Consider the following 12,571-nt stretch of genomic DNA (forward strand, 5'->3'; position numbering starts at 1 on the left):
GGTTTTCACTGGACCAGTTCAAAAGGTATCATTTTGCTTGAATTAGTTCTGTGGTAGTTTAGTTGGGCATCACTGGCCTGCAGCAACACCCAACATGTACTAAGCTTAATTTCAAGGACAGTTAGCCACATATTATCCTGTAAGACACGCTAAAAAAGATGGGAAGTCTAGAAATACAAAACAGCTTTTAAATGATGAAAAAAGTTGTTTTGTTTTTTTCCTTTAAAGTTATCAAAATGTACCTGGCCTTATGTGAAAAAAGCTATTGCTCAAAAAATTGTTTAGGTCAAAAAACCAATTCCAAAACAAAATTAAGGTTTTGGAGTGCCTGAATCACAGTCCACACTTAAATCCTACTAACACGCTTTGACATGACCTTAAACAGGCCACTCATGCTTGAAAACCCTTCAGTGTGGTTGAACTGAAACAAGTTTGCAAAGAAGAGTTGGCAAAAATTCCTCCACAGTTTTTTTTCCACATGGAGGTAGGTAGGTTTAGATAACTTTTTTCTCTTAAAAGTGTACTTTGTATTTTCTAGAATTATCTTTTTCTAACATCAGATCAAATGTGCATAATGATCTGAAACGTGTAATTGTAACAAATTTTCAAAAAAGGAAAAATCAGGAGGAGGGCAAATTCTTTTTCACAGCACTGTGGTTGAGCAGACAACTCATATGCCGAAGGCTATGCTTCTCTCTGCTGTGGCCTGTGTTTGAGTCTACATAAGAGTATTTCCTGCAAGTCACTCTCACTCTCTCTCTTCATTTTACTGTCTACCCTACACTGTGTGTAATATAGATCTTTTTTCATTGAGCATGCCATGCTTCACTGTTGGAGATGTTAGATGATAGTTTACTCCCATTCCTCTATTCTGTTTCTTGAATCAACATTCAAATGGTTTCCATACTTATTTAAACATACGTATAGACTGTGAACAGAACAACGTGATTTGCATGTTTGTGTTACAAATTATAATACATTTGGTTTGTTCATTTTTCTATCTTATAAATACATTTGTTTTTCAAACAGAAATGATAGGAGTATCTTAGATTAGTGGAAACAGACATCTTACATATAGCAGTACGCTTTTGTTAAACATACTACTAAATTATAAAGTCAATGCTGGTGTTGGCTTTATTGTGAGATTGGGTAAAAAGCCTTTATCTAACTTTAAAAGAGAGGTGAAAGAGGTGACCTGAACATGGGGCAGAAAAGCAAGAGTACTGTCATGCCAAAACAGGTACTGGTGCCTGATCTGCACAAACATGTCAGATGCTCCACTCTGTCCTCAGTAAATGGAGGTTAAATTGCACCCAAATAAAGCAGGATGAAACTGCATTAGTGCAAGTGCCAGTTACTAAGAGGCTACAGTAGCTAGAGGCTTAGGCTTCTCCAATGTGCTGTTATCCCAAGTTCACTGTATTTATTGTTGCTGAATTTAAGAGAAAATAGAGATTTAAGTAATATTAAGTAATCCCAAGTATAACCATGTTAACTGTATCTGGTTGAGGAAAGTAATTTTAAGATTTCAGAATTGCTGTTTTTTCTTCGGTTTATAATGTGTGTTTTATAAGCTATGCCATCCAATGCAAAGTTTCTGGCAACACTGGTGGTATTAGTTGCACTTGTTAGTGAAACTTAGCAGTTCCATTGAAAGCATGATTTTTCCTTTAGCAATGATGATGATAACACAGCATGCACAATACCTTTCCTTGCTCTAATAGTTCTATGGAGACATTGTAGTGGAGAGCAACTTTCAGTCCATCTCACCCATACTTCTCATTCCTGCTTTATCTGACTTAATCAATGCCATAACTGTTGTAACGGAGGCCTGCTCTGTTCTTTGAATATAAATGACTGCAGATCAAGATAACAAGTTTCTTTTGAGTACAGTAGTCCCGCATGAATTAGAAAGGACTGATGTCAAATATTGATTCCTGTTTGATGGTGCATTAATGACCTGTGTGTTATTTGTATGAATGACACCAGAACCTGACTCCTGTTCAACTCATTGTTTGTGTTTTCTCTTAACCTTCTTTTGAGGATGAAGTACAGTCAGCACTGCAAATAAGAACTAACCTCAGGGCTCTCTGCACTGCAGTCTCTGCTTGGATAGTTAAACAATGCTCTGCTCAGGCCTTCTCCTAGGAGTTTCCCATTATCACGCAGCTCCTCTGGACTGAGTCCTGCCCGCCGGCCACGGCCCTCCAACAGGAACTGCAACTGCCGCTTCCTTCAGGGTGAAGAAAGACAAGAAAGAAGAGTAAGTCAGATATAGACTGAAAAAACACAAAGACACCTGGGGAGAAACAGTGGCTGCAAGTGAGTGGCACCACTATATTAAAGGCGTGTTCTAGTATCCATCAAATGGCACTATCTCAACTTAATACTGTCAAAACAGTTTCTTGAGAAATAAGGGAATGGGCTCACTCGAGAAGTCATCAGAAATGACAGCATTTAAACACTGACAGTTCAGAAAGGTCAGCAACACTCAGCTACTCTGGACAAAAAAACGCCATAATGGATTAAATCCAAGCAAACAGGCAAACAATATGTAAAATGTTAATAGTCTTTTTGAACTATTTCCATAAATATTTTAATGTCTTTAACACAGAGAAGTACAATACACTTATTAAAGCAGTACAGCGCTCTAACATAAACTACATCAAATGTTGCTGTCTATCAAAAGGAAATGTCATGTGATACACTACTGCACCAACATGTACCACAGGTCAGTGCCAGGATGCTGAAACTGTCTTTTCAGAGGAAGCTGGAGGCGAACATTCCTTTTAAGATAAGACAGTTTGTAGAGTGTGTGAATGCATGTGTATGCCAAAACACATCAGTGTGTGTCATTCACACATTATAATGACTAACACAATAATACAGATGCGTGGAAGTTAGATCTGATAAAAAAAAAAAACAACTTGAAACAACACCTTGGGTTTGATATATGATCCCACAGTTTCGGCCTGAATTTTACAAACACAATCCAGATGGCATCTGTTTAATGCTGAGGAATTTAGTTGTATTTTGTCCATCAGAGACCTTAAGCAATATAGCAAGTATGCCCAGTTACAGAGTTAGTTTCCCTTTGATGTCTTCCCCTACAGAGGAAATTTGTTAAGTACAGGAAGTGAGCTTACTAAACTTAACTTAACTTAACTTAACTTAACTTAACTTAACTTAACTTAACTTAACTTAACTTAACTGATTAGAGGTAGACAAAAAAAAATGGGCCATTCTCTCTCTCAGCTTGTTCACAGTGTATCAGTTCTTTATTACTGTATTTTATACTTTATATTACTATACTCTATACTTTTTTACGATATTCTATATTCTTTATTACTTATCCAGATAAATGACGTTATAAATCTCTTTTTCAAGAAATGGCCACGAGTATATTACAGCCATTATAAATGCATACAAACACAAATACAACTGTCACACACTACAAATGACTGAAAATGAACAGCTGTTGAAAACAGAGAATACACACTACTGAATCTTGCACATGTAACTTTATACTGAGAGGAACTATGAAATATGCTTAATGCAGGTATAACATATGCTATATGAGAAGGAGAAGCAAGGGACAGAGAGAGGACATTAGCATTTTATAAATGAAAAAATTATCATTGATTGGTGATAGCAACCTCTGTTCTAGTCCATTAAAGGACTATTCACATCTATTTCAGGAAAGACAAGAAGCACAGATTTTGTATGAAATTAAGGCAATTAAATGATTAGCTAAGTAAGCGATGACTATAGACTGACTCAATGCCAAATTTTAGAGGAGCTCATGTGCACAGAAAAATCGGATAGCTAATATATGCAATATAAACAGCATCACATGTGTTTCCAGTGTCAGCTCCTTATGATGCAAAACAAAGTGTGATAAACTGAAAGCATTTATTATAATGAGATCATAAATTCCATAGTGTAGGATGATGTGGGGGTTTTTTCTTACTAGAACACCTGTGGCGCACAGATAAGCGTAGTCTGAATGAATACCTATTCCACGGCTACAAATGCATTGAATGAATTGAGTCCCTGGATCCAGAGGCATATCTGACTACATAAAAAATGATGTACAACAATTTTTATTATTTATTTATTTTTATTATTTATTATTTCTAGCTATTTATTTATGTGAAAATATGATGCACATTGTGATTTTTTACCATATCTTGCAGGTCAAATCGGTCCATAACTTTTAAAAACATTTCGCAAAGAAACCCATTAAAACATCTCACTGATGAAGGCACTGATGCAGACTTATGCAGCCATGCATAACTCTGCATCGAGGAGACCCTGCAGTGACAGAATCCCAGTGGGGACAAATCCTGAAATGCGCAGAATGCCTCAACTTACTGACCTCTGCAGGAACTTAACTCCTCACTAGTGTTTCATGTAAACCCACTAAACAAAATAGACATAACAAGAGCTCAGCATTAATTTACCACCTTTTAATACTGTTTGCTCACTCATAATTGCTGTTTCCAGTCATTTCTTTTTTATTATTTTTCATGCTGGGAAACTAAAACCACATTTTATGTGAGAAACAATCTACAGCAGTTTTCAGATTTTTTTAATAAGTGAGTCAGATGGATACAAATGATTCAAGATTCTGCATGCGGATAACAGTGAGTAAGATTTCTGCACTGATATGAAATTAATCTTTGGCCTTAGGCTGTTGTGTGTTATATATCCATAACAGACTGCATGAAGCAGAGGTGAGATGCAGCTTACAGCCAGTTGCCCAAAAGTTTACATTTTTAACATGACTTTTAAAGGGCAATGAGGATGCAAAGGCAGTTGAAATTGAGTTCTAGGTTGTTTAAAATAAATTTGTTTACATTTTATTCAACGTGCATTAGTGTACCCATCTCCTAAAGGCTGTTTCCAGCAGGATAGTGTCACAAAGCTCAAATCGTGTCAAACTGGTTTCTTGAAGATGACAATGAGCTCACTGTACTCAAACTTACACAGTCACCAGATCTCAACCCAGTAGAACACCTTTGTGGTGGAATTGGAGATTTTCAACACTATAAAGGTTTCCTGTCAATATAACTAAAATCTAAGAGGAATGTTTCCTTTGTGATCTATGCAATTAAAAATTAAGGTAGTTCTGATGCCAACATGGGGTAAAATCTGTTACAAGCAAGATGTATTCAATTATCTAGGAAGTATATAATCCTTAATTTATTTATTATCCAGGTAGATATCACTGAGTTCAAAAAATGTCTTTACAAGAAATCTGGCCAAAGTAGTCTTGTGCGTGACAAGCAGATTTTTTTTCCTTGTTAGGATGTTTTTTAATTGACCCTGAGAGACAGACCTCAAGAGTTTTTTGGCTGGGGAGAGAAAGGAATGTTTGTGTCCAAATGCCAAGTACCCACCCTTATCCTGAGACACATAGTCTAATTCCCCTGGCTCCTCAGTGCCAGGCTCTGTCTCACTGTTACTCACACTCATATACCCACAAAACGCTATGCACAGGCATGTAGACACATGTATAGAAGCCTACATCTGACACACATTTAAGGATCCACGCATTTTTGACATATTTAAACAAACAATCTACACGGTCCAAGACACAGCACACACCTGTCATTAATCTGTAGTTAATGTTATGTTATGGTTAAACATCTGCGATCAAGTTCTCACCTGGACTCCTCAAGCAGCAGAAGGAGCCGGCAACGTGGAGTTTCGGTGGCTGCTATATGGCCCAGTGTTCCAAACACACGTTCTGCAGCGATCACATCGTTCATGGTCACCTGAAGTCAATACACAAACGTGCACATACATACACACAGCACAAGATATTTTAGTGACAAGCTTTTTCGTGTATTTCCCAATACGAAATGAAGATTTACAACTTTATTCATGGGTTCGGCCTAGCAAAAAGGTTTGATCCCATTTAACAGATGCAAGATAGGATAAGACATGAAAGTGGCAGCTAACACTGAGACAAGCGGCAGGTGAAAACTAATTTAAAGGTCATTTATCAAATCAAGTCTAAAATGGGATCTAATGTAGAGGCAATATCCTCAGGTACAGCATTCCAGGAGACACAGACCTATAATTTAGGGCTGGCAACAGTAAATTAATGGTTTGACATGTTTTTAATTAATTAATTGCCCCTCTGTGAATCGCTACGTTATCGTGGTGGAGGGGTTTGTGTGTCCGAGGGATTCCAGGGACTATGTTGTCAGGGGGCTTTTGCCAACATATCTCACTACCTATAAACAACAGGACTGTGTTAAAAGATCAAGCTAATCCTCACCTCCAGGCCATTGATTCTCTGCAGGTTGAAGTGGTGAAGACGATAGATGACAAAGGAGCGCCAAAGAGTCAAACTGACCACTGGGTTGCCATCTGGGTGTATGGTCAGCTGGTCTAGGCGCCTCACCTGAGCCAGGGCTGCCAGCTGCGGCAGACGGCTGATGTTGGTTTCCAAGAAGATCATATGCTACCGAAAAGAAAGAAAAGTTGGTACCTGTTAAAGCAATAACTAGTTGTTTATATCAATAACTTGCTAAATTAAACTAGGACTTAAAAGGTTGGCCTTTGGTAAAAAGGGTTTAAAAGATATATTAAATATATTAAATATATTAAAATGATGTGATTTTTTTACACTGCCTTGATTTACACTGCCTCAACAATATACCTGTGAGGCAGCTCTAAGTATAAATTATGGGCCCTACCACTGACTATTATTTTTATTTTTCTATTGTATATTGGATTAATGTGGCGCCCTACAAGATACATTACGTAATAAGAGAAATTAACTAAAGGTTCAGGGACAATAATAAAGGACTATCTGGCTATGATCTGGCAAATAGCCACTAGCCAAGACCGTCTTTTGGTGTCATGTCATGGAACTTTGGTGAGTAAGGTAAATGAAAAATACAATGAGCATATTCCTTCCTGATTAATTAATTAATTAATTAAGTCATCACAGCTGCACAGCTAATAAAATAACAGGGCCTCACCGACAGATTTGGGAACTTGACTCTTATTCGTGGCAGTGTTGGTACTATGGCATCAAAGCTGATGTAGCGGAAGGTTATTACAGTGACAGCACCAGCAGTCTGAACACCCCAGCCCCTCTCCAGGGCCTCCAGGGCTCCAAGTCCAAATAAACGCAGGGTGTCTCCATCCAGCTCTGCCAGGTGACTGTCAGACAAGGACAAGCTTTGAACACTGCCACTCCCTGCCTCCACAAGCCTGCAAATTACATACAAACACACACGAAAACACTCCTTAAGTTAATATTCTGATACTAAATGCGCAAATTGTGTTTTTTTGTGAAACTTGAAGAATGTCTTCAAGAAAAAAGTGTATGCTACATTTGCTTGAAAACTCAGGCATTGTTGCTAAGAGAAGTGGAACGCAAGAGAACACTCACTGGTCTAGTCAATGTCCTGTTTGTGCTGCCCAATTGCTTTCTATACTCCTATACAACAGTTGAAGTGCCCTTCTCTGATAAGAGAGTCGTGAGAGTAGAGAATCTTGGCGAGTCTCAAGGAGACATAATCTCCGTCTGGGTCTGCTGACACTCAAGGGACTTTTCAGCATAGCAGGGCATCAGATGGCTACTGGCTCCACACTATTCAACAGTGATCATCCTGACTTCAGGCCGCCAACAGACAAATCACCCCTATTCATGTTTCATATCCTCTTGACGAAATGCAACAGAAAGCCAAAGTACTTTTAAGATTAATCCCTTGATTACTGAAGTCTAATCCAAGATTACACAGAGACCAAACTTTAGAAAGTGTGAGTTTGAGTTATGACCTTAGATAGGTTAAATAGACAGTCAGGGGCACAAAATATAATGTAAACAAAAAGAGTATATTTAGTTTTCTATAATGAGGCTGTCTCATATAAAAAGCTTGTTTGAAAAGTCACCATTTTTAGAGAGTGGCCCTCAAACAATAGCTTTTTCTATAGTGCCAAGTAGGTGCAGTTTCCTCTCTTAGGTGGAAAAAAGATTAGCAAAAATTTTTAAAAACCAAACAAGTACTGTCAATGAATAATTGAACTGAATTAGTAACATACCTCTTTAAAATGAGCAGTTTGCTACAGGTAGTATTGTGTCTCCATTAGATTGACAAGCTTGACCAAGTAAAGGAAATGCAAACAAAAACAGGTTTGCACATTTCTGTGTGTATTAGTGTGTAATTTCATAATTTCATAATCTGTAACATGTTTACTCTTTGCACAGAAATATTGTTATTAATATTTTGTTTTTTTGTGAATCTGCAATTTGTTGTCTCAATCTATTAACCATTGGTCTAAAGGCTGTTAAAACTAATAAACAGTAAGTAAATATGAAGAAATTAAAATCATAAAGTCCACGTGTTGTCTACAAATACATTTCATAATTACAGAATTCATATGCTTGTTTGTGTTAATGTACAGTCGTAAATAAATACAGTAGTCTACATAAGACTTCAGTGAGTTAAACACAGTTTAATTAGTGTTAAACATAAGCTCACTTGCCCCAAATTATGCTTTCCAGTAATCACAACAAATCAGGCACCGTGTCAATTCAGGCAGGAAATCAAGGTACACCGCTGCAAGCAGCTTTTCAACCCACATCAACCAAGGCTCCTCCTTTCATGCTGTAACTAACTGAATCACTTTAATATCCATTGTAACTGATGCCTGCTTTGTTCTGTGACTGGTATTACCACTCCTCCTGCATAAGGGCAGATTCTGGAAAAGATGTATGCCACCAAATATAAATTATTGCAGATGGAAGTAACATTTTCAAGCTATACTGGTCCAGGCTGAACTAAATGAATCATGTAATACAACCTGAACCTCTCACAATGCACCAGTGACTGATGAGGAATGTCCCCCTCAATCATTATGTTTTTACCCAGACATATTACTCCAACATAGCGAATGTGATCCACCACTCACTCTGTGGATTGTTAGTCAAATGTCAAGGGACGGTCATGGTGTGGGGGATTCCACAGATGTATTAAAGAAACTGATATGTGTAACAGTCAGCCTTTCTGTCATTTTTTCCCCAATGGCCAAAAATTGAACTTACACTCAAAAGAAAAACCCTGAAAGTTTAAAAAGCTTTTTCTTAAGTACAGTGATTACAACGTATCCAGTCATGTGAAAAACTAGGAACACCCCATCATGTAATAGCTTGCAGAACAACCTTCAAGCCTGGACATTGACTGGGCCATTCAAACACCTTGATTGTTTCCTTTTTAGCCATTCTGTTGTAGATTTGATGCGGTGCTTGAGATCACTGTCTTATACTGCCCAGAGAGATGGCCTCACATAAAATACATTGGCATACAGAGGAGTTCATAGTTGACTGAATGGCTACATGGTACCCACAACCTCTGCTCTTATAAAGGTGGTCACTCTTGCTGATGATCAGTTAATTAGATGCATTTGATTAGTAGTATCTTCTTGCAACTTATCCTCCTAGTTCTTAAGAATGTACTTAGTTTTGTACAAGACTGCACAGAGTGCATGGAGGAAGTGAAGAGAAAGGCTCTTGGCTCTTTTAAAGGGAGAGTACCCAGCCACTGGTACAGATATGTAGACAACACCTGGGTCAAAATCAAAAGACAAGAAGTGGAATACTTCACTGCGCACATTAACGCCGTGGATAAAAACATCAAGTTCACCAGGGAAGACACAAAGGATAACTGTTTGCCTTTCCTGGACTGCGCCGTGCACATTGAAGAGAATGGCAACCTCAACATTGAAGTTTACCGGAAGCCCACACACACGGACCAGTATCTCCTCTTTGACTCCCATCACCCTCTGGAACACAAACTTGGGGTAATCAGGACCCTACACCACCGGGCAGAACATGTTCCCTCTAAGCCTGAAGGGAAAAAGAAGGAACACACACATGTAAAGGAAGCACTTAAAACATGTGGTTATCCTAATTGGGCGTTTATAAAGTCAGCAAAGATGCACAGAAAAGAAGATCAGACACCAGCGAGGGAGGATAAGAAAGACAGACGCAACAACATTGTCATCCCCTATGTAGCCGGTGTATCAGAGAAACTCAGGAGAGCTTTCTCCAAGCACGACATCCCAGTGTACTTCAGACCCAGCAACACACTCAGACAGAAACTGGTTCACCCGAAAGACAAAACTCCTAAACACAAACTTAACAATGTGGTGTATGCTGTACAGTGCAGCGAGGAATGCCCAGACCTCTACATCGGAGAGACCAAACAGCCACTTCACAAGCGCATGGCACAACATAGAAGAGCCACCTCCACGGGACAAGACTCAGCAGTTCATCTGCATCTAAAGGACAAAGGTCACTCGTTCGAGGATGCCAACGTTCACATTTTGGACAGAGAGGACAGATGGTTTGAAAGAGGAGTGAAAGAAGCCATTTACGTCCACTGTGAGCGACCATCTTTGAACAGAGGCGGTGGTTTACGACACCAACTGTCTGCCATCTATAATCCAGTTTTGAGATCCCTTTCCAGACGCCTTAACGCCCACTCACATCCTGGGGCATCTGACCTCAGGAAATCACATGATAGGGTGGGGCCAGGTTTCACAATGAGCTCACCCGAAACCCTGGCTGATTAGGACCCCCACCCGCCTTCACACCTTGGCTCATGTGATTAGGTAGAGGATCATCAGGGGGTCCTTTGTCCCTCTTTGGGGGGAAACTCCCACTGGATTTAAATCTGGGACTCCCCACCAATTGACCCTTAGAACTGAAGAAGCTTCTCGGATGAGAGGTGAAACATATTCAAGCAACTCAAAGAAGTCCAGACGCTTTTCTTTCCAAGCTCCTTAGTCTACAAAAACAGTAGGTCAGAAGTATGATTTTTATATTAGTAAGAATACCAACCTTACAAACATGGACACCAACATGTACAAAGGGTTCAAATAATTCTTGCAACATGCGCAGTAGAAGGAGTGCATCCATTTTTTACATTTTTAATTTACAAAAGTGTGTGGACATTGATAGATGACTATTTCAGATGACAATATCTCTAAATCAAAATCTCACAGACTGCAAGCATATATGTTAGATAAAGTAGTAGCAAAGAAGTTTTAAAACTGTAAAATCCAAGTGGGTCGTGTTTCAAGTGCACACATGGACAAAAACATGGAACTAGACGGGGAGACGCCAGACTCTGAAAGGCAGTTTAATATATTTAAGGAATATGCCACACCTCCAAGATGCAAGAATGCCAAAGGCTATAAATCAGAAGGAGTTGAAGAACAGTGCAGGAGATGGAGTGTAGCATGTAGATAAGTCACATCAAGAATGAGAGTAACTTCTAAACACCTGGCAGCGTGCCATCAACACAATCTGCACTGTCACATACTGTTCAGCACAGCTGAAGGCTCCAGGTGGCCCTGAATCCCCTTATGACATGAACTCATGTACAAATGCTGAGAGAAGAAGAGAGCAAGGCGGGGAAGACGGAGTGAAGAATCTATCACAATTATACGGCTCCTGCTCGCTCTATGAATTATAGAGAACAAAATTTAATTCAATTAGAGCTATTTAACATAATCCAAAAGAGGTTTTAAAAGGGACATCTGTCATCTCTTAACAACTGAATCCCACCACAGAAACAGCTTGTACAAATGCCTAAATATTGTGCAGTAGTGACGCATATAAAACTTTGAACTGAGCTGTTATTTTAACACACCACTCCATCATTTCCCTCTTGTAAAAAGTGAATGCAATTTATTTAGATGCAGGCTTACTGGGTCCTTAGTGTTGCACAGAACAGTCCTGTTTCTGTAAAATATTCCTACAGCTTGCACTGGTTTAAAATGTCTTAAGTTCCTTCTTCACTCATATACCCCACTAAATCTCTTTCTCATCATTGTTCCGGTATCTAACTGATTTATGTGCCTAAAAAAAAAAAAACACCTGTTCAGGATCTCTGTACAAACCTCAATTTCATCAATGTATAAACACTACAAAGCCCCTTCCATCTCTTCCCAACTCAAATGCTGAATTTCTGGGTAATAACTCTTCTATTTCCATGCAACCCTTATTCCATCTGTCAGGGGTAATGAGGTTAAATAAATCTAAGATTTCACAAAAATGAATACAATTAAGCCTACATAACAGCCATAATTTGGCAATGACACAAACTATTGTCCCATAAATTTTAGGAGCACGATGATATATTAAAATAAAAGTGGTGTCAACATTCGCTTTACGTATCATTGGAAAGGGGTGATTTATCGCTGTAACAAAAGAAAGAACCAGAGATGACATTATGTATCTATGCACTCTATGGGGGAGGATGTTGTAATTTTCTTCAGGGTGTAGTACTTCAACAGCTCTTCGAGGTAATCAGGACCACACTGTGTAGGCATTACAACATTCTGTACACCCACCCAGTGGTGAACAAAACAAGTTTTAAATTTCCTAATTCTCATATTTCCAAGCATTTTGAGGATTTTACCCCTTGACCCTTTCATACATGTTGCTTCTCTTTCATGTTAGTAGTGGTGCCATGGTTTGTAAATTCCCTTTGTATTTTGTCACACAGTACAAGCCAAAGTAATTCAAGTCTTAGCTGAT

The 12,571-nt window shown here is 38.7% G+C and overlaps 1 protein-coding gene across 5 annotated transcripts in view; it reads right to left on the reverse strand.

The window, feature by feature from the left end:
* lrrc49 (leucine rich repeat containing 49) overlaps positions 1-12,571 on the reverse strand; it is a 32,565-nt gene that overhangs the window by 1,113 nt on the left and 18,881 nt on the right. For all 5 annotated transcript variants that reach the window (XM_019360648.2, XM_019360641.2, XM_019360645.2 and 2 more), the window contains 4 exons: positions 6,999-7,233; positions 6,290-6,475; positions 5,671-5,780; positions 2,080-2,233 (listed from right to left, as the gene is read on the reverse strand). In XM_019360648.2, coding sequence (XP_019216193.1) covers positions 2,080-2,233; positions 5,671-5,780; positions 6,290-6,475; positions 6,999-7,233 — 685 coding nt within the window. The remainder of the gene's footprint in view (positions 1-2,079; positions 2,234-5,670; positions 5,781-6,289; positions 6,476-6,998; positions 7,234-12,571) is intronic.

Source organism: Oreochromis niloticus, linkage group LG1 (assembly GCF_001858045.2).
Source record: "Oreochromis niloticus isolate F11D_XX linkage group LG1, O_niloticus_UMD_NMBU, whole genome shotgun sequence".
NCBI classification, from domain to species: Eukaryota; Metazoa; Chordata; class Actinopteri; order Cichliformes; family Cichlidae; genus Oreochromis; species Oreochromis niloticus.